Source organism: Eschrichtius robustus, chromosome 3 (assembly GCF_028021215.1).
Source record: "Eschrichtius robustus isolate mEscRob2 chromosome 3, mEscRob2.pri, whole genome shotgun sequence".
In the NCBI taxonomy this organism is placed as follows: domain Eukaryota; kingdom Metazoa; phylum Chordata; class Mammalia; order Artiodactyla; family Eschrichtiidae; genus Eschrichtius; species Eschrichtius robustus.
Window position 1 is genome coordinate 9,760,223 of NC_090826.1, and position 22,942 is coordinate 9,783,164.

At 40.7% G+C, this 22,942-nt stretch overlaps 1 protein-coding gene across 7 annotated transcripts in view; it reads left to right on the forward strand.

Annotated features, from left to right (window-relative positions):
- VPS13D (vacuolar protein sorting 13 homolog D) overlaps positions 1-22,942 on the forward strand; it is a 248,003-nt gene that overhangs the window by 59,820 nt on the left and 165,241 nt on the right. For all 7 annotated transcript variants that reach the window (XM_068538909.1, XM_068538914.1, XM_068538911.1 and 4 more), the window contains exons 27-37: positions 313-523; positions 6,336-6,507; positions 6,691-6,803; positions 8,487-8,699; positions 11,940-12,205; positions 13,354-13,487; positions 15,743-15,898; positions 17,412-17,622; positions 18,157-18,231; positions 21,146-21,352; positions 22,804-22,893. In XM_068538909.1, coding sequence (XP_068395010.1) covers positions 313-523; positions 6,336-6,507; positions 6,691-6,803; positions 8,487-8,699; positions 11,940-12,205; positions 13,354-13,487; positions 15,743-15,898; positions 17,412-17,622; positions 18,157-18,231; positions 21,146-21,352; positions 22,804-22,893 — 1,848 coding nt within the window. The remainder of the gene's footprint in view (positions 1-312; positions 524-6,335; positions 6,508-6,690; positions 6,804-8,486; positions 8,700-11,939; positions 12,206-13,353; positions 13,488-15,742; positions 15,899-17,411; positions 17,623-18,156; positions 18,232-21,145; positions 21,353-22,803; positions 22,894-22,942) is intronic.

The window sequence follows — 22,942 nt, forward strand, 5'->3', positions numbered from 1 at the left end:
TTAAGTACTTTTCGTCAGAAGCCGTTTAGCCTCAGTTAGTGTCTCGGGACAGCAATGAGACGCTGAGGGGACGTGGCACAGTACGTGCTTGCATGCAGGTGGCGGGCAGGAGATGCCCAACATGCAGAGCATTGTGGACGGAGGTCTTGGTGCCAGAGTGGAGACTTCTGGTCACCCAGCTTTCTGACGCAGGCAGTGCTAAACATTTTCCAAAGACAAAATGAACTTTTTTTGGCTTTCTGGTTTCGTTCTGGGCCAGCCCTTTCCGGGTCCCATTTTCTTCATTGTCTCTCTTTCCTTGGGTCTGTGTAGAAGACCACGTCTGCCTGCTGGATTGCATTGTCGTCGATCTACAAGACATGGACATCTTTGCTGCAGAGAGACACCCACGAGAGTATACTAAGGCCTCGGAAGACAGTAGTGGAGACCTGATCTTCCCCTCCTATTTTGTGCGACAGACAGGAGGAAGCCTCTTGACTGAGCCTTGTAGACTGAAATTGCAGGTGGAAAGAAACTTGGACAAGTGAGTGGTTTATATTCAAATAACTGTCTGTTGTAGGTAGAATTGTAATAACTTGGAAATCAGTGCTATTAAGTCTGGAAGGGCATAGGTATTCACTTATTTTTTCATCTGTGTAACAAATGTCTATCAAGTCCTTACTATCTGCTAGACATGAGGGCTCCTGTGATGGAAGAAAAAACTTCTGCCGTCGTGGAGCTTACATTTTGTTGAGGGATATAGGAAGGTAAGTATATGATTCTAATTTAGTGTTTGATTCAGTGTTATAAACTGTGTTGTAGGATTGTAGTAGGTGCCTTGGGAACAAAGAGGAAGGGACATGAATTTAGCATGGATTTTGATGGGAGTAGTGAGGTAGTGATGGCAGGGAAGGTATTTGGAAGAAGTGACATTGGATTCTGTGTTCCAAATACAGTAGATTCTGGACCTGCTATTGCTGTTTACCCTGGAGCTCCATTTAATGAGAATAATTGTTTAGATGCTGTTTTGCCCATTTCACTCTATTAAGCCATCTGAAAGTACTACATAAAAACTGATGAACTGACTCTAATTTACCTTTTAATTGGCTTCAAAACACAGGATGCTTAATATCTGTAGTTTAGAGCATGGCTTCAGTTGTCATTAGTTCCATATCTGGCTGGGAAACTTACTGAAAAGAAACATTCCCGACCCTACCTGAGACCAGCAGAACCTGGCTCTCAGGGCCTAGCCTCAGGTGTATATTAAAAAGGTCCTCTGGTGGCGCTTACGCTCGCCTGGCCCCTGTGCGTGGACTGGGACAGCTGGTTACAGAGTGTGATGCCTTTCAGTTTGGAGCGTTAATTTTGGAGAAAGCAGCAACATTTGCTTCTTAACTTCAGGGAAAGATGAGGCATGGCTGTAAAGTAATGAAAGAGATTTTCATTTGTAGCATTTTGAAAAGCAGTGTCACTGCTTTTCCAGGGTGTGATTTTAATCCCTCTTTGGCTACTCCCTTTGCAGGTCCTGGGCTTCGGCAAGTCATTTAATATCACTGTTTTGTTTCTCTCTGGATTAATGATACAGTTTAGCCGCTCTCACTGAGATTTTTGTGTTTCATTCTTACTTGTTATTCAAGTGCTCCCTGGCTGGCTTTCAGTTATGGTTGGCATGGGCTGTATTTTATTTTACTGGCCTAGAAGTCTTAAGAGGAGCTTCATTATTTAGAAATCAAACACTTTGTTTTCTTTTCAAGTAATGCTTTCCAAAAAAAAATGTGCTTTACTACTCTGTTTATCTAAACTTTACCCACTTCCGTCAGTGCTTATGTGCAGATAATTATACTGTTAGCCCAGATAGAAGGTGATGACTGAACACAAGGTATTCTATCAGCTTCTCACACCACAGACATGGGAACCCAGAGGTTCTTGGTAATCCTTTCCAGCTTTTCTTTGTTGATTGCGTGCGTGACTAGTCTTTTTTCACCTTATATGTAGGTTTTTCTCCATAGACAAAGTAGTTTTTTGTATTCCTCTTCCACTTCAAATCCTAACCCTCTACTTTATATACTCAGAGCATAGTGTCTGCAGGATCCACGATGCCCACTTCACCTCTAGGAGGGTAGAGAAAAAGCTCTTCAGTGTTGGGATGAGGTATCTTCCCCCCACCCAGGCATTTTCAACTTCACTCCTGCCCATCTCAGCTGAAATGAGTGACTGATTCAGGTTTTATCCTAATGTCCCGTCTGGGCTCATTATGAAACACTGGTTCTGCCTTTAGTTGTCACTAAATGGATAAAGAGCTTGTCACCTTTTCTTTTTCATCAAAATATAGTTGTTGTACAATATTATGTTAATTTCAGGTATACTACATCGTGATCAGACATTTGCACACATTATGAAATGATCATCACTATGAGCGTAGTAACCATCTGTTTCCATACAAAGTTATTATAGTGTTACTGACCGTATTCCTCATGCTGTATAGCAGCAGTCCCCAACCTTTTTGGCACCAGGGACCAGTTTCGTGGAAGACAGTTCTTCCACGGACTGGGGTAGGGGGCAGTTTTGGGATGATTCAAGTGCATTACATTTATTGTGCACTTTATTTCTATTATTATTACCTTGGAATATATAATGAAATAATTATACAACTCACCATAATGCAGAATCAGTGGGAGCCCTGAGCTTGTTTTCAGTTGCCACTCACTGGTAGGGTTTTGATATGAGTCTGCAAGCGGTTGATTTATTATGGTCTCTGTGCAGTCAAACCTCTCTGCTAATGATAATCTGTACTTGCAGCCGCTCCCCAGCGCTAGCATCACCGCCTCAGCTCCACCTCAGGTCATCAGGCATTAGATTCTTTTTTTTGAATTTTATTTTATTTATTTTTTTATACAGCAGGTCCTTATTAGTTATCCATTTTATACATATCAGTGTATACATGTCAATCCCAATCTCCCAGTTCACCACACCACCTCCCCCACTGCCACTTTCCCCACTTGGTGTCCATACGTTTGTTCTCTACATCTGTGTCTCAACTTCTGCCCTGCAAACTGGTTCATCTGTACAATTTTTCTAGGTTCCACATATATGCGTTAATATACGATATTTGTTTTTCTCTTTCTGACTTACTTCACTCTGTATGACAGTCTCTGGATCCCTCCACGTCTCTACAAATGTCCCAATTTCGTTCCTTTTTATGGCTGAGTAATATTCCATTGTATATATGTGCCACATCTTCTTTATCCATTCGTCTGTCGATGGGCATTTAGGTTGCTTCCATGACCTGGCTATTGTAAATAGTGCTGCAGTGGACATTGGGGTGCATGTGTCTTTTTGAATTACGGTTTTCTCTGGGTATATGCCCAGTAGTGGGATTGCTGGGTCATATGGTAATTCTATTTTTAGTTTTTTAAGGAACCTCCATACTGTTCTCCATAGTGGCTGTATCGATTTACATCCCCACCAACAGTGCAAGAGGGTTCCCTTTTCTCCACACCCTCTCCAGCATTTGTTGTTTGTAGATTTTGATGATGCCCATCCTAACTGGTGTGAGGTTATCCCTTATTGTAGTTTTGATTTGCATTTCTCTAATAATTAGTGATGTTGAGCATCTTTCCATGTGCTTCTTGGCCATCTGTATGTCTTCTTTGGAGAAATGTCTCTTTGGGTCTTCTGCCCATTTTTGGATTGGGTTGTTTGTTTCTTTAATACTGAGGTGCATGAACTGTTTATATATTTTGGAGATTAATCCTTTGTTCACTGACTTGTTTGCAGATATTTTCTCCCATTCTGAGGGTTGTCTTTTCTTCTTGTTTATGGTTTCCTTTGCTGTGCAAAAGCTTTTAAGTTTCATTAAGTCCCATTTGTTTATTGTTGTTTTTATTTCCATTACTCTAGGAGGTGGATCAAAAAAGATCTTGCTGTGATTTATGTCAGAGTGTTCTGCCTATGTTTTCCTCTAAGAGTTTTATAGTGTCCAGTCTTACGTTTAGGTCTCTAATCCATTTTGAGTCTATTTTTGTGTATGGTGTTAGGGAGTGTTCTAATTTCATTCTTTTACATGTAGCTGTCCAGTTTTCCCAGCACCGCTTATTGAAGAGACTGTCTTTTCTCCATTGTATATCCTGGCCTTCTTTGTCATAGGTTAGTTGACCACAGGTGCGTGGGTTTATCTCTGGGCTTTCTGTCCTGTTCCATTGATCTATATTTCTCTTTTTGTGCCAGTACCATATTGTCTTGATTACTGTAGCTTTGTGGTATAGTCTGAAGTCGGGGAGTCTGATTCCTCCAGCTCCGTTTTTTCCCCTCAAGACTGCTTTGGCTATTCGGGGTCTTTTGTGTCTCCATACAAATTTTAAGATTTTTTGTTCTAGTTCTGTAAAAAATGCCATTGGTAATTTGATAGGGATTGCACTGAATCTGTAGATTGCTTTGGGTAGTATATTCATTTTCACAATATTGATTCTTCCAGTCCAAGAACATGGTATATCTCTCCATCTGTTGGTATCATCTTTAATTTCTTTCATCAGTGTCTTACAGTTTTCTGCATACAGGTCTTTTGTCTCATTAGGTAGGTTTATTCCTAGGTATTTTATTCTTTTTGTTGCAGTGGTAAATGGGAGTGTTTCCTTAATTTCTCTTTCAGATTTTTCATCATTAGTGTATAGGAATGCAAGAGATTTCTGTGCATTAATTTTGTATCCTGCAACTTTACCAAATTCATTGATTAGCTCTGGTAGTTTTCTGGTGGCATCTTTAGGATTCTCTATGTATAGTATCATGTCATCTGCAAACAGTGACAGTCCTACTTGTTCTTTTCTGATTTCTTTTTCTTCTCTGACTGCCGTGGCTAGGACTTCCAAAACTATGTTGAATAATAGTGGTGAGAGTGGACATCCTTGTCTTGTTCCTGGTCTTAGAGGAAATGCTTTCAGTTTTTCACCATTGAGAATGATGTTTGCTGTGGGTTTGTCGTATATGGCCTTTATTATGTTGAGGTAGGTTCCCTCTGTGCTCACTTTCTGGAGAGTTTTTATCATAAATTGGTGTTGAATTTTGTCGAAAGCTTTCTCTGCATCTATTGAGATGATCATATGGTTTTTATTCTTCAATTTGTTAGCATGGTGTATCACATTGATTGATTTGTGTATATTTAAGAATCCTTGCATCCCTGGGATAAATCCCACTTGATCATAGTGTATGATCCTTTTAATGTTTTGTTGGATTCTCTTTGCTAGTATTTTGTTGAGGATTTTTGCATCTATATTCAGCAGTGATATTGGTCTGTAATTATCTTTTTTTGTAATATCTTTTTCTGGTTTTGGTATCAGCGTGATGGTGGCCTCATAGAATGAGTTTGGGAGTGTTCCTTCCCCTGCAATTTTTTGGAAGAATTTGAGAAGGATGGGTGTTAGCTCTTCTCTAAATGTTTGATAGAATTCGCCTGTGAAGCCATCTGGTCCTGGGCTTTGGTTTGTTGGAAGATTTTTAATCACAGTTTCAATTTCAGTGCTTGTGATTGATCTGTTCATATTTTCTATTTCTTCCTGGTTCAGTCTTGGAAGGTTATACCTTTCTAAAAATTTGTCCGTTTCTTCCAGGTTGTCCATTTTAGATTCTCATAAGGAGCGCGCAACCTAGATCCCTCGCGTGCACAGTTCACAGTAGGGTTCATGCTCCTGTGAGAACCTAATGCCGCAGCTGATGTGACAGGAGGTGGCGCTCAGGTGGTAATGCGAGCGATGGGGAGCGGCTGTAAATGCAGATGAAGCTTCGCTCGCTCGCCCACCGCTCACCTCCTGCTGTGCAGCCCGGTTCCTAACAGGCCGTGGACCGGTACCGGTCTGTGGCCCAGGGGTTGGGGACCCCTGCTGTATCGTATATCCCCATGACTTGTTTGTTTTATAGCTGGAGGTTTGTACCACTTTACCCCCTTCACCTGTGTTTGCCCCAGCCCCCACGCCTCTGTTCTTTGTACCTGTGAGTGTGTTTCCCTTCTGTTTTGTCATCTTTTTTTTTTTATTGCTTTCCCAGCTATAATGTTTAAACTATTTCTGAGTCTCATGAGATTTTTCTTTATTAACAGATTACTTAGTTAACTCATGTTAGACTTGGGGACTTTCTAAATGTATATTTTGGGAGAAAAGTGGCCTTTTGTAGCTGAAGCATGACACTCAGTTATACTACTAACTTGCTTCATGTGGACCCACATGAAATTTTTGTCATTGGAAGTTAGAAATTAATTGGTTGATAATGTAGGTGGGTACATGTTAGCACTTATATTTGGGTGTGAGCTATATCAACATTAAGTTAGTGATTTGTTTGTGAAAGTGACCTTTTTTCTTTTTTAATAGAGAAATAAGTCATACTGTGCCAGATATATCTATCCATGGCAATCTCTCCTCAGTCCACTGCTCTCTGGATTTGTACAAATACAAGCTGATCCGGGGTTTATTGGAGAACAACCTTGGAGAGCCCATAGAGGAATTCATGCGGCCTTATGATTTACAAGACCCAAGGATTCATGTGAGTGTGATGTTAGGTTCTTCAGTAACTCTCATGGTCTCAGCTGATGGTCATCCTGTGTATCTGTTCCTCGAAGTCACCTGGGGAAAGAAGATGGAACCACAAGTAAATTAGACTTCATGACATTGACCCCATTTTTAGATTGGCATCGACTATGAATTGATCAGCTTTTTCCTTTTCCAGACTGTTCTGAGCGGAGAAGTGTACACGTGCATGTGTTTCCTCATTGATATGGTAAATGTAAGTCTGGAGCTGAAAGATCCAAAAGGAAAAGAAGGTGCTGGGTCCTTAGCCAGGTATGGCTTTAATTATACTGTTTTACTGTTAGTAATGGTGATACAAATAATGCACACATTGTGCTCTGACATAGAACAGAGGTTGCAGAGTGGTGGTTCACAGCTAAATGTGGTCTGCCTGCAAGATGCTTTTTGTTGGTCTGCACAGTGCTTTTTAAAAGGTTAAATTCATCAGTCTCTATCAGTCAAGATAGCTGAGGTTAGGCTGTAGTAACAGGCACTCCAAAATACCAGTGACTTAGAACAGTGACGATGTTTTTTCTCCTCGTGTTTCATGTCTGTTATGGGTCTTGGGCTGCTCTGCTCACTCTAGTTACTCTGACTGACAGCAGCCTGCTGTGCCAGCAAGAAAAACAGTAGCCCTGGAGTGGTCTTGAATGGCAGTGGAATCCCTGGTAAACCCCGTGGGGCTAGAACATGGTCCCACAGGAGCGCAAAGGAGTCAGGAAGTAGTTTTGCTGTGTGTCTGCATGGGGGGAGCCCCAGAGCTATCTGGAGCAGCAGTGATGACTGACTAACTGGCCAACATTTGAAAACTGGGGAATTGCACATAAAAAGTTTGGATTTCAGCTTTTGAAAAATTAGAAGCTTTGGCAATACTGGGCCCGTGTTCTCAATTGGAAGCATCTGGAAACTGAGTGACAACTTGGGCAGCCTTTAGATAAGGCATGTGCTTACCCAGCAGTTCACTAATTTATGTCATTTTCTTGGTTAGTGTAGGCCAGGAATTTGCGATTACTGGTATAAAACACTCAAGAGTGCATTGTATTTTCACACTTGATAATCTTTTCATTTTCATCTCTTGACAGCCATGTAAAGTTGAGCAGATATTACTCCTGTTTTCCAGATAGAGTTTTTGACTAGTGTAAGATCAATCATATGGCTGGAAAAGTGGTTCAGTATATGAAAACAGGACTTCAAGTCTAGTAATTTTTCCATGGAAGCACTCTATCTTCTATTTTGTATTTCCCTTAAAAATTCATTCAGGCCCGTATCTAATTCAGCTGATCAGAACATGGTATGGTGGAGCTGGGGTCCCAGATTGATTATCTTGTGAGCCAGCAGTTTTTTCTGATGACTGGTTATGCCCTTAGTTTTTTTTCCAATGTGGAGTAATTCTGTATGGATTGCCCACTGCAGCTTTCTCTGTTATTAAAACAGTGGCAGTTCCAGATGCATTTTCTGTTGATGCATCAGCTGCATTATTTCTCTGTATGAAAAGTATTATTTGTTGTGGCAGTTCCCAGTAAACTTCAGTGGTCTCATGTAAAAATTCAGCAGATTCTGGAGAGAGAATCCTCCACGCAGGCTAGGAGTTGACAGATGAAGGACTAAAGGGACCCTCATTATCCCTTGGGGATTATTACAAATATATAGTCTTACTAAACTTAGGTGAGAAATGAGAATGCTAGTGAACCAAGTATATAATAAATACGTGGTATTGTTTTTCCTCACGAAGTTCCTACGGACAAGAGCATCTCCTTGGAAATGGAAAGTGAGATACAAGGCAAAGTGACACTAAATCCATTTTGTGGGCACTGTTAAAATCAGTGACAAATCTCAGAGTGAAAGTTATTCTTCTTCATAGAACTTAGGCATATTTATGATTTTGTTCTTTTATCTTAAATGTACATAATTTTGTAAAATGGAAGCGTTCAACAACTTGTCTGCTTTCTCCCTTAGATTTGACTTCAAGAAATGTAAACTGCTCTATGAGAGCTTTTCCAACCAAACAAAGTCCGTTAACTTGGTTTCCCATTCCATGATGGCTTTTGACACCCGCTATGCTGGGCAGAAGACCAGTCCTGGCATGACAAACGTATTCACCTGTATCTTTCAGCCCTCTAAGAACAGCAGCACTACCCAAGGATCCATTCAGATCGAACTGCATTTCAGGTAGGAGATCCAGACCCTGACTTTGCCTTTCTTTATCAAGACATTTCCTTCTGTGGACATTGGGCCAAGACCACGCGTCGGCTTTAGAACATCAAAGGAGCAAGGAATCAGTGAGAAGATAAATAGATAATGGCTTATCAGTGCAGCATACTGTATATTAGTATTCCTGTAACCATGCAGTTTCATTTATTGGCCAAAAGATGTCTCTGTTGCCTTAAAAATAAAGTTGTTTAGAATTAAACCAGATTCTTAAAATTAACCAGCTGTAGACTGTTTTAGTATGTAAAGTGACTTGGGGAAGGAAGAAATTGTGCTTATGTAAGGGGAAAATAAAAGTCTTTTGGTCTATAGAAGTAGTAGAAGGGAAAGTGGTTTTGACTTGCATTATTGATTTGTCTATGCAAGTCTTAATGACTGACTTCTCCATGTAAAAAGAGCTTTAGCCTCTTTGAACTAGATTATGTTTTTCTTCCTGGTATTATGGGAGGCAGTGTTGTGTGTAAAAAGAGCACATGTTTGGGGATCGTATAGAGCTGGGCTCAAACCTCGATCTACCACTTTCTAGTAATGCATCCAAGGACAAGTTCCTTAATCTCTTTCAGCTGCATTTTCATCTTCTATAAAATAGGAAAGAATAACTGTACCCACCTCATCCACCTCATGCATAGGGTGGAGGTAATACTTAAGATATTCTGGCATACTGCTTGGGACAGAGGGGAGCTGTTTTGATGATTCCTGATGTAGCTTGTGTTATTTTATGACACACTACTGTAAGATTTTATGACTAGGTGGGCTTAGACTGGAAAACTGAAAAATTTAGGTCTGATCGATAGAGATTCAAAAGGAGACCTTTGGAACTGAATGTCGGTTTCATTCTCTTAGTGCTTAATGTTATCAGATAAGTTGTAAATATAAACCAGTAAGTAAGAAGGCTGGGAAAAACTTCTTGGTCAGGCAAAAAAGGAAAAAAAAAAATTATCAAGATTGTTCTTACATTTGTATGTTTAAATATGTCTGACATTTCATTGGTGCTGTTCAGTGAATTCCTCGGGGTTGAGTTTTTTTTTAGGGAGGGGTCGTGATCTCCATATGCCTTTAGGAAGTCTAGCAAAGCAGATATTCAAACTTTTGCATGAACTTTAAAAAAGTTCAGTAATAGGAATGCTAGTTGCCTCTTACTGAGCCGTACCATGGGCCAGGCACTTTACCCACCTTTAACTTAATTCTCACAAGTCTGTCCAGTGGGTGACTTCTTCCCTGTTTTACGGATACCAATATAGAAGCTTGGAGGGGGTTAAATAACTCTTCTGAGATCACACAGCCAGTGAGTGAAGTAGTCAGAACTCAGACTTGGGCCTCTGATTTCAAATCCCATGTCTTTTCTAACGGTTGTCAGGCCTACCACATTTTAGTGATTGGCCTGACTGTAGTCAGATGATAAGCTGGTTGTGATTTGCAGTTCCTTTGTTTGAAGATGATGTTTATTTGAACAGGAGGCTTGCATGTATTGCTCTTTGGCCTGTCTGCAGAAACAATTTCTTTTTGGGTTTGCTTTGTTGTTGATCTGGCTTCCTAAATGTCATCTAGTTGTCCCACTTATCATATTTTTAATGTAGAAGGAGCCTTAAAATATTAATATATACTAAAGGTATATAATTTCTTGGAGGCTAATAATAAAGTCCTACACCTTGGCTCTTGCTAACAGAAATACCATTGTTAGTGAGAGGGTTAAAATGTTCTCTTGATTGGAACTTTTGAACGCCTTCTGTGTCTCAAGAAGAATTGCTCTTCTGTTGGGAATTTGTGTGTCAAATATAAATCACTTCACAGTGTTTAAAGGCTTGAAATATTTTCCAGAAAAGGGATCAGACACACTTTGACTTTCCAGTTAGTTCATAGCTCTGACGGTCTATGTTCAAAATGGGGTGGAAAAATTTTACTGAGGGCAACATTTTTTCTCTATTACAAAAGGGTAGAGTGTTTCTGTGAAAAATGCTGTGTCTGTATGAAGGAGACATGCAGCATTGTGCCCTTTTTCTAGAGGCAGTGAGCCAGGTTTAGGAGAAATAAGAGCCTAGAGAAGCCAGCCTTAAAAATATCTCCAAATCAGCTTTTCCTGAATAGAAGCCCCTTTTAGGACTGGGAAGCAGGTATGTGAAGCAGAGCCCCAGAAGCGATTTTGGGCTCATAGAACAAAGTTCTACCCAGAAAACTCTATAGGGGTGTCCCTAGCCCATCTTTCTTCTATCTTACCCATCTCTGCCTACTGGTATACTAACAGGGCCTGGATAAGCCCCTGACCACACCATGGTTTGAGGCCAGGCCTGAGAGTCCTCCTTGGACTATAATTCTGTACTTCACCTCAAATATAGAATTTGGGGTAATGAGGGCAAAAAAACTAATACTCTCCCCCCTTCTCCCGCATCTCTACTTCTAGGGCGCTTGGGGTTACACCCACAGTAAATGTCATTTTATTGGTCTGCCCTCTTTGGCTAAAAGATCTGGGCTTTCAGGCCGGTTCCAGCTAGAAGAACCGTTTCATACTAGTATGTAAATTGGATGTTTATAAAGAAGTGATCCTAGACATCAAAGAAAGAGTGCCTCATTGATTTTCTAGAAACAGCCTGTAGGGAAGGGAACTGATATTTTTCGAACCTGTTATGTGCCCGGTGCTTTATCTCTTACAGTGTTATTATTTCTCATTTTATAAGTGGGGAAGCAGGCTCAGAGAAGGTAGGTGGCTTACCCAAGATAACACAGCTTATAATTGACAAGATTTAAGCCTGTGCTCTTCCTACTACACCGACATTTCTCAGCCTCAGCGCTGGTGACATTGTGGGTTAGAACATTCCGTGTTGTGGAGCCTCTCCTGTACGTTGTGGGATGTTTAGCCTCGTCCCTGACTTCTGCCCACCAGATGCCTAGATGCCTGTAGGAACCCCTTCAGTTGTGGCAAAAATGTCTCCAGGGGACAGAATCACCCCTGGTTAGGAACTGCTGGATGACATGCACTCTATTGCTTTCTTACAGCGTATTCCTTTTTGTTGAAGAATCTGATTGACTTCTGAAAACATACACTGAATATTTTATTAAACCTGGATTCAGAGTTTATTGATACTCAAAGTTCAGTTTAGAAAATGCTGGAGTACCACCTGCCCCAATTGAGTCACATATTTGCAAGTTAATGAAATATCATATTTCTCTTTTCCTATTTTATTTTTATGATCTTCCTTCTTGTAGGTCTACAAAGGATTCCTCCTGTTTCACAGTAGTTCTCAACAATCTCCGTGTGTTTCTCATATTTGACTGGCTGCTGTTAGTGCATGATTTTCTCCACACCCCCAGTGATACTAAGAAGCAAACTAAAGTTACTCCTTCGCGTCACCGTAACTCTAGCAGCGAATCTGCTGTAATTCCCAAAACCGTGAAAAGTGGAGTAGTTACCAAGCGGTCTTCCCTTCCTCTGTCTACTGAAAGGCACCTGGAGGTCAAGGTCAATGTAACAGGTAAGTATATGTAGTTGTGAGTCACTGATTTTCCTAGTTTGGATATTAGGCTCCATGTGTGTCTTACAGGATGACTTTTCTGTTGCCTCTGTATTTTGACACGAGCACTCTTACACATTAGCATCCTTTGCACACCAACAGGTGTCAAAGTTCCTGACCTCCGTTTTCAGGTGGGATTGCCTGGTCCACACTGAGCTGGCCCACACCGGGCTTCAGGATCTAGTCCCTCTCCTCTGCCGCCCTAATGCATATGCCTGGCCTGAGCACCCACCAGGGCAGTGGTCTTTTTTCCCAGTGTTAAATCAGGCTTCAATTTTCTGTTTGATATCTAGGGCCCCAGCAGATGTACCTTACAGAGTTTAAGCAAAGGTGGTATGTGAAAATCTCAGTTTAGAAGATAAATAAGTGAGGGGATTGTTACTTTCTTTACAAAAAGAATATTTTCCTTTACAAACAGATTTACTACAGTTTTTGTTAACTAGTAGACTCTTACAGTACGTCTGTACATATGTGTGTATTTATCGTTATGTTTGTGATATACCCTGTCTACTGCTCAGTGGTTTGGAAGAAGCTGGAGAGCACACTGCACTTGAAGTGGATTTAGTTTCAAAAGTTCCATTTATACATGTTTTTTAATGGAAACGAAAAGTAAATTTGCCATGTACGGATGAATAGAAAACTGTCTGTATCTACTAATTAAAAAAAGTCTACATTAAATTAGTCCACATTCTTTGTAAACAACTTAAACAGCTACATAGATGACCTAGTGCTTTTATGCTGCCTAACCAACATTAGTATCTGAATCTACTTCCTGGGATTTTTAAAACAGGTCGTCATTTGGCGAGGGAGCTTCTGAATGTCTGTTCTGCCTCCCAGGAGACCTAGTTTAAAACTATATGCTAAAGAGAGAAACTGCATCCCTGTCTTTTCTGCCTGTGCAGTGCTCTGTCAGCTCAGCTGTGGCTGGCCAGATACAGAGAACTAGTTCGCGGTGGAAGTGAAGCAGAGTGTCGGCAGGCATCCTGCAGAACAGATCTTTCTGGCCAATGTGTCAGCCCCCAACCCAGTAAATGTGCTGCCTGGTTTGCGACAGCCTGCTGCTTTCCACTTCACAGCTTTGGCTTAGTTGACAATGCCGTCCTTTCCAGGCACAGAGTTTGTGGTCGTTGAAGATGTGTCCTGCTTCGATACCAACGCCATTATTCTCAAAGGCACCACAGTGCTCACCTATAAGCCCCGGTTTGTCGATCGGCCCTTTTCAGGAAGTTTGTTTGGCATTGAGGTAAGAAGTCTGTGTGTTGATTGAAACACTAAATGTTTGGCTCAAGAGAAAAGCATCTGGAGGAGAATTTTACCTTCTAAACTTTCATTCAGGGAAATAATTAATGGGATTGGAGGGCCCTTGTCCTCTTCTCTTCATTTTCTCCTCAAATCTACCAGGTTATTCCAATGTGTGAATTCAGCCCCCCAGGCTTTGAATGTGTGCAGGGACTTTTACCTCTTTCTCTCTCACCCTCCCTTCCTCAGAAAGTTCGAGGGAACTCTTCTAGTCCCCATTACCCCGCCGGGCTCCTTGTCGTGTCCTCTAGTTCTGCAGGCCTAGGCCCTGGCGAATTGTGAAGGTGAGGAAGGGGTCCTTGTTTCTCCTGTATCCCCTTCCCCACGTTGAGTGCTTGTCCCTCCGAAGACCTAGGGCTTTATGGTCATGGAAGCTTGTCTGTAAAAGTGTTAAGGACTTTCTCTGTTATCCTTCTGGGAATATCTGATCTATAAAAGGGCACGTCTAGAGAGTCAGGCCTGACCTAAAGGACTGAGTCTCTAATAGAGGTGCTTGTGGCTCTGATCTGATCTCACGAAGGAGCTAATTTGCACTGGGATGGCTTTTGTAGCCAGAAAATTACCTTATACAATGTTAAGCAAAAACTGCTCTGCCTCTTTTTAAGCCAGGATGTGTGGAGACAGAAGGAGAAACTAGGTAGATTATTGTCTCTGTCAGATGTTCTTAAGTCACTGATCTCAGCTAACATTCCTCTTGTTAGAATATTAGAATATTTGGTCAGGGATACTCAACATTTCCTTCCCATTTATGATTAAGCTTTTTCATGCCCAGTTCTTTCCAGTGGTATTTCAGAGGTTGAACGAATAAAAATTATTTTCACTGTCAGCAGCATATGGAACTTCTTTTTTTTTTTTTTTTTTTTTCTGGTCAGAAATAGCTGAATAAAACCTGTAGAGATTTTATTTCTCTACCACTTGTTTCTCTCATGTAAAGAAACCTCAGTGTGAGAGGAGGGATTTGCATGCTGGTGTGATGTGAGTTGGTCATGAAATTGCGATTCGTCTGCTTTCCAAGCCACCACAATACCAGCTTTGAATGGGAAAGTTTAGTGATTAATTAATGAACTGTCAGGTACAGTTGGGTTTTGTGTAGCAGAAGCCCCTGAAGGAAAAAGGAAAATGAAACTTTCCTGCTCCAAAGCCTTAGAAAAACTACATGGCAAAATATTTGAGATTCCTGGAAATTCCTTTCAATCTTGTTCTTTAGGCAGCACAATTGGATCTGAATTTTAAGACCACCCTAATACATCATTGGGGGAGAGCTTATAAAGAAAGCAAAATGAGTTGAACTCGAATACAGCAGAGGACCTTGGTGTCGCATGTTTTTCAGTAGCACTAGAAAATGCCAAAAAGCGGGGAGGGAGCAAGGGAGACCAAAGCAGTGCTTTCCTCTGTCTTCTTGAGCGTGCAACATAATTTGGTCCTAGAATGGGAGTCCTCCCTCCCTTTTCTCTCCCCATAAATACGTTTTGTTTTTTTTTTTTTATTATAGAACATTTCAAACATACACAAAGTAAACAGAATAATCTAATGAACCCCTGTGTACCTTTCACCTAGCTTCAAAAATTAATGTATTTATTTTCAGTTGTGAAAGTAACAACTATATTACATAAAATTAGGGAAGGGGAGGGGAAAAAAATCACCTATCCCACCTTACATAATCTCTCTTGACATTTTGATGTGTTTCTTTCCTTATAGTTATGGCGTAATATTATTTTGATTGGGCTGCTTTTTCACATAACCTATATTGTAACTGTCTTCTTATGTTTCATATGGTCTTTTAAACTGTTCCTTTTAAATGGCCACAAAATATTCCACCGAGTAGATATGATAAAACTTTGGTTGCACTTAATTTTTTGATTAACTGTTAAATAATGGTTCAGGGAATTTTTCTGTGTTTTGCATTATTTCCTTGGGCTAGTTCCTAGTAAGAAGTAGGATTACTGGATCAAAGGGTGTGATATTTTTAAGCCTCCTGTTACATATTGCTAAACTGCCTTTCCCACAGGCGAGCCACTGTGCTCCTGGCAGTGGGTGAGAGCGTCAGCCTCCCTCTTCACAGTGTTCATGTCAGTGGTTGTTATGGGTTTCTTGATATTTTCCGGCTGAGTGCTTCTGAGATAGTCTCTTTTTCTCCTGATGGTTAGACTCTTCCTAAGTCAGGCGTTAATTCTTGCCATATTGCATTTCATTCTCTAGGTGTTTTCATGCCGCCTAGGAAATGAGCAAGACACAGCTCTTTCAATTGTTGATCCAGTACAAATTCAAGTGGAGCTGGTGGGGAATTCTTCTTATCAGAATAGTTCAGGATTGATGGATGCATTCAATAGTGAAGACTTCCCACCTGTCTTAGAGGTAATGATGACAAATCTGTGTAACACACTGAGACACTCTCAAACACTTTCCTTTGCTTGAACTACTTATTTACTCTGCCAAACTCAACAACATTTTTGTTACTTCAGCAAATACAAAATAAATATGGGGCTTCCCTGGTGGCGCAGTGGTTGAGAGTCTGCCTGCCAATGCAGGGGACACGGGTTCGAGCCCTGGTCTGGGAAGATCCCACATGCCGCGGAGCAACTGGGCCCGTGAGCCACAACTACTGAGCCTGCGCGTCTGGAGCCTGTGCTCCGCAACAAGAGAGGCCGCGATAGTGAGAGGCCCGCGCACCGCAATGAAGAGTGGTCCCCACTTGCCGCAACTAGAGAAAGCCCTCGCACAGAAACGAAGACCCAACACAGCCATAAATAAATAAAAAAACAAAACAAAAAAAACATATATTTAAAAAAAATAAAAATAAATAAATAAATATGACAGTGTCTCTGCCCTAGAAGATCTTTCAGTCTTGTGGAGGATAAAAGACCTTTTAATTGTCTGGTGTGATCTTGAAGTTCTATAAAACATTACAGAAAGCAGAGTTAGGAATATTGACTGTGAGTGAAGCTAAAAGTGAGTCTGATCAGAGGGGTAGGATGTAAATAGGCCGAGACGGAGAGCATTGCAAATTAGGAAGCAGCAGAGTCAGGGGCAGAAATGGCCCGCAGACCTGAGACCGAGGGAGGTCTCACTAGAAGAAAGAAGTCTATAGGGCAGTGAGGAGGAGAGGGGAGGAGAAGCAGAGCAGGTGAAGCCAGGCCAGGACGGCTTAAGACTTTGATGTTTTGTTTCTTTGGTAGAGGGGGAATAATTAATTAGTAATCCATTTGAACCATAGGATTTTTGAAAGAGAGAGAAAAGGCATTCTGATTTTCGGGCTTCAAAAAAAAATGAAAAATAAATAATAAATAGAGCACTATACCCAGACTTCAAACAGACATCCCATTTTAAAGTGGTCTTGTGTTGGTGTCTGTACTGCTTTTACCAGTGGTAGCTGAATTGCTGTTGTCTGAGGAAGACCAGATTTTCAGAAATATTAATGTGGAACATGACTCATTTAAAGTTCTGTTTGAATAAAGGAGAGATAAATTTTGTTGGGTGGTCAGAGATTTAAAAAAATTAAGTAGATCAAAGCAAAATGGATTAACAGAGTGTTGCTAATAGGTGATCCTGTCTCCACCAGAGCCATTCTCTGATTCTCTGCTTTGATGATTAATATGCTTGTATGAAAATCATTCTACTGAAGTATTAAGTGCTCTAGTAATTTTCCTTGCTTGGTATTTTTTATTTGGTACAGTTTTGTGACATTTGACCTGACAGCTGAGACATTTTACCTCATGGCTATTAATGCTTAATTTCAAGATCTCCCCTGTCTTCAAAATGAGAAATGTCTGTTGGATTTCTAGAACTTGAATTAGAGTGATACCTGTAAGAGGTGTGGACACAAAAGCAAGTGCAACTTTAAAAACTGCCACCTTTTAAATTTTGTTAGATTCAGTTACAGGCCCTGGATATCAGACTCTCCTATAATGATGTTCAGCTGTTTCTTGCCATTGCAAAATCCATCCCAGAGCAAGCTAATGCTGCAGTACCAGACACAGTGGCCTTGGACGCTAACTCCTTCAGCAGTTACCTTCCTGGTGCATCTCGAAGGGGAGAGGAAATCAGAGAAGGGACAAGACACACCTTAGACCCTGTCCTGGGTAGGTATTAACCATAAAACCCACTGAGTCTTCCCAAAACTCCCCTTCTTTTTAACTTTTCAGATTTTCTTTTGCACAATTACATTGTTCAGGGTATAATTGTGTCATTAAGTATAATTGTAGGTCTTAAGTATGACTGTCTAATTTTTTTTAATTTAAAAATAAACAGCCCAAACCAACTGTTCTAGCCTACAGTATTTTTCCTTTTACAGTTTCTTTCAGAGGTATGGATAATGCTAAGGTTTAGTTTTAAACTTCAAGTTTTCCTCCAAAGTTATATGGATAATAATACTAAGTTTCAGTTGTAAGCGTTTAAAAGACAGCCAATATAGGGAAAAGACTTAAAAATTTCAGGGTACAGTTGATGAATTCTAATTAAGAGCTTACTTTTGCCTATAGCAGTGCAGTGTTTGAGTCCCCAGTTTCTGAATTTCTTTTCTTGTTTTTTTTGGTTCTTTTTTGCTTCAATTAGTCTGTGGGTTAATTTACATTAAATTACTTAACAAAAATATATATACCATTTTCCCCCCCTAGAGTTACAACTGGCTAGACTGCAGGAGCTGGGGTTTGGCATGGATGACTGCCGCAAAGCTCTCTTGGTGTGTCAAGGTAATTTGAATAAGACTTTCCTTTATCAGCTGTTTATCTTGATAAACGGTAATGTCTGATAATGTTTATCTTTCCATGAGCTGGAGTGTGTTTTGGAGACCCTCCATGATTTTCTGTGGCTGAAGACAATCTTGGGCCAGTAATAATGAGACACAGGATTTTATAGTGGACATGGCTATGGGCTCTGGAGCTGACTGCCTGGCTTCAGATCCTTACTCTGCCACCTGCTGGCTACTTGTTCGTGACTTGGGCAAGTTTCATGTCTCTGTACCCGTGCTTCCTTATCTGTAGAGTGAGGATAAGAGGATATCCCTCAGAGGTTTGATATAAAGAAGTCGCTCTATGCAAAGGACATGAGAAGGTACCTGACACACAGCACGTGCTCTGTAGATGTTAGCACTGTTGCTAGTGGGAGTGGTAATGGCGGTGACGCTGGTAGGCATGGCCATTTATTGAGCTCCTCTGGGCCTAGTCCTGCATCTTGTTGAATCCTCATACCCTTGGAGGCAGGCATCGTTACCCTCACTCCAGTTGGAGAAACCGGCTCAGATAGGGTACATAAACTCGTCTCAGGCCACCTGTTAATGCGGGGCTGGGATGGGTTTAAAGCCAGGTGTGCCCGTGTTCTTTCCACTGCATCACACTACCTCTCCACCTCCCTCTTTGTTCCCCTTTCTCTTCAAATCAGAGATACAGCAAAAGCTGTATTTTTTCCCAGTCTTGATACTTGCATGTATATTCTCTCTTTTTATTTCTCTATGTACTGTATACAGGCAGACCTTGGAGATATTGGGGGTTCAGTTCCAGACCACCGCAATAAAGAAAATATCGCAATAGAGCGAGTCATACAAATTTTTTGGCTTCCCGGTGCATATAAAAGTTAGGTTTACACTATACTGTAGTCTGTTGAGTGTGCAGTAGCATTATGTCTTAAAAATGTACATATCTTGGGGCTTCCCTGGTGGCGCAGTGGTTGAGAATCTGCCTGCCAATGCAGGGGACACGGGTTCGAGCCCTGGTCTGGGAAGATCCCACATGCCGCGGAGCGGCTGGGCCCGTGAGCCACAATTACTGAGCCTGCGCGTCTGGAGCCTGTGCTCCGCAACAAGAGAGGCCGCGGTAATGAGAGGCCTGCGCACCGCGATGAAGAGGGGCCCCCACTTGCCGCAACTAGAGGAAGCCCTTGCACAGAAACGAAGACCCAACACAGCCATAAATAAATAAATAAATAAATAAATAAATAATTTAAAAAAAATGTACATATCTTAATTAAATAATGCTATTGGAAAATGGTGCCAGTATACTTGCTCGACACAGGGTAGCCACAAATCTTCAATTTGTAAAAAACAGAGGTATGCCCATGTATCCAACACATGTGTGTGTGTGTGTGTGTGTGTGTGTATATATATATATATATACACACACACACACACACACACACACACACATGTAATATTATACATGTTGGTAGATAGTATTGCAAATACAATTTTATAGAATTATAATTACAATTTTATTATAATATATACTTAATAGCAGCGTCTTCCCATGTCATTAAAATTATTTGTAAACGTTGATTTTTTTACATTGATCAGAGGATACATTATGATTTAACCATTCTTAAGTTGTTTTTCATTCTTTCATTATCATACACAATTCTGTGATATTTTTGTGTATGAACTTTTGTCTACATCTTTTAACTATTTCTTTGGTAGTGAGACTTAATATTGTAAAAACTGGATCAGAGAATGTAGATATATTTTTGAGGCTCTTTGCTTGAATTGACAAATCTTTTTCTAAAAGGATTGTACCAGGTTAAACTTTGACCACTTACGTGGTTTCATCACAGTTGCTTGCATTACCTGTCTTTTTCCTCTGGAGAAAATGAAGGTAGACCTAGTTATCTTGTGTTCCTTAGTTTTGTTTTTACCTAGTCATCATTGCTTTTTGGTTTAATTAACTTCATACCCCTTAATGTTTACATTTCCTACTTTTTACTCTTTCTTTAACAATTCAAACACGTTCGAAAAATTTCTAAGAGCCTTTTGGATTTTAATTTTTATTTCTTTAGTAACTAAGGTTTATTTCCATCAATAATGAAGATGATAATACCAACTAATGTTTATAGAGCCTTTGTTATATGCCAGGCTCTGATCTGAGAACCTCCCACATACTCATTTGTTTCCTCCTCATGTCCGTCCTGTAAGCGGGTGCTGTCAGGCATAGAGAGATCAAGTAACTTGTCCAAGATCCAACATCTGGTAAGTGCCAAGATCAGAAGCCAGGCCATCTTGCTCCAAAGCCCATGCCCTTAACCACTTACCACTGTTACATGCACTGGCCTCTGGTAATTTATAAGTGTGGGGTTGCATTGCTTTTCTTTTTTCTGTTCTGTTCTTTTTTAGCTTTAGCAGTCTGGTTGTGTTCAGGGGGTGTTATTTAATAGTTTTATATTACACACATGGTTGAGAAGACAAAGTATGTACAACGTAAGGCATTTGAGAACACTTAACAAAGCAGCACATCAGGATATGCAAGACTACATAGGGAAGATTAAGTATTATAGTACCGAGTGGCACCTGGAATGTTGGATCCTCTCCTTTCCTCTTTTCTCCTCTCCTTCAACAGATGTCACAGTAGAGGAAGGATGGCTTCCTGGAGACATTTTGAGCCAGGTCATGAAAGGTGCGGTAAACTTGAGCGGAGGTGTGCAGCAAAGAGGGCCTTGTTCTGTTTGCTAAAGAGCAGGATTCCTATTATTGTGCTGTTTTTTCTTTGTTATGTCTGTCTGGCATTAAGGTTCTCTTGGGCTGCCCAGTAGGTCCCTATCAAATGTATTTCTCTGTTTCCTCTCTGATTTGCTTGAGTAGCTGTGGGAACGGATTGAACTGATCACCTTTTAATTTCTTTGCAGGTCAACTGAAAAAGGCAGCCAGTTGGTTGTTCAAGAATGCTGAGCCCCTGACGTCTCTTTCCCTGGCCTCCAACAGCCGAGAGAGCCAGGTGGCTGCGCCGGCACGGCTGATCTCGGGCGTGGAGATGAAAGCTGAGAGCGTGTGCATCTGCTTCATCGACGACTGCATGGACCGCGACGTCCCTCTCGCTGAGCTCACCTTCTCCCGTGAGTGCGCGCCCGACCCTCAGGTTCATCGAGAAGATGTGCAGTGAACCGCTGTCTTTTCTTCGTGTTGTTCATGCTCTCCCATACTTAATAGAATGGGAGAAATTTAGATAATGGTTTTACATATGTTTTCCATTATTTGTATTTTGAAGAAACGTGTATTTATTTGCCATATGTGGCCTTCAGACCATGGCTGGGGAATAATAGAAATTGTCATTGATGAAATTTCTCTTCTATTAACAGCTCTAGTTAAATAATCCCTGATCTCTCCATTTTGTTTATCTTTTCGTGTGTCTAAAGATTGTAGGGAGTACTGTTATTAAAGGAATTTAAAAGATAAGCTTAGAAAGTAATGTTTCTAAGCTGTATGTCTTTTGAAAATTAAAAAACACCGAGGCTCACCAGCGTCTCCTCTGTAGGCCGGGTAGGAGGTGAAACCCTATTCACCTGAGAGCTGTGCTTCAGCAGAGCGGAGACCAGGGCAGGAGGGCTTTGTCCTCAGTCGCGTCTTTGCAAGCTGTGTCAGATGAGGCTTCTGAGGAGAGTAAAGGAGACTCTCACTGCTGTGTTTACTTTTAATTTTCTTTTGTTTTGATCTTGCTGGCCTCTTTTCCCTTCAAGGAAAAGTTGGTTCTGGGGATTTAATTTGACCTTTTACACATTGTGGAGATTTTCCTTTTCCCTGTGCTTCTAGGCACCACAAGGGCCACTTGATTGAAACTAACAACTGGAATTTTGACTGTTTCCATGAGTATCTTTTCTGCAGAAAATAATTATTTCTTATTCTTCTACGGTAATCTTGAAATTTTGAGCTAATATTTATGAAGGCATGACTGTTCTCATTACTGTACCTTCTTTTCAGATATTCAGGTAGAAGTATGTTTTTTAATGTTCCCACAGGCTTGAGATACACCTGGATGCTGGGGCTGGGATTGGTGGGGAGGCAAATGAGGCATTTACCTCATTCACAGCATTTAAAGGGGTACCACAAAACTCAGTAATCAAGATAAATGATATTTTAATGGAGTATTTTTAAAAATCAGAATTTATTAAAAAAAAAAAAACCATGATGAACAAAATATCAAATTTTGATACATCTGTGTGTTCTCCTATAAGATCATCAGTGGTAGCTATAACTAACATCTCTTTGTTTTATTTTTATTAAGGTAACGTCAGTTTATAACATTACATAAGTTTCTTGTGTACAGTATTATATTTCCATTTCTGTATACATTACCGTGTGCTCACTACCAAAAATTTAGTTTCTGTCCATCACCATACAGTTGATCACCCGTGCTCTTGCCCCTGTCCCTTCCCCTCTGGTAACCACTACTCTGTTCTCTGTATCTATGTGTTTGTTTTTCTGACATCTCTTTTATATGATTTGTCAGCAAAAGAAAGTTTTGGTTGTTCCCGCCCTACCGCTGCAATAAGATTTGCTTTCATTGCAGGTCTGAATTTTCTGCAGCATGTAAGAACTAGCCCTGAAGGCTATGCCCACTTCACCCTTTCTGGAGACTATTATAACCGTGCTCTTTCAGGTCAGTATAATTATCATGGGATTTAAAAAATACACTTCGACATTTTCCT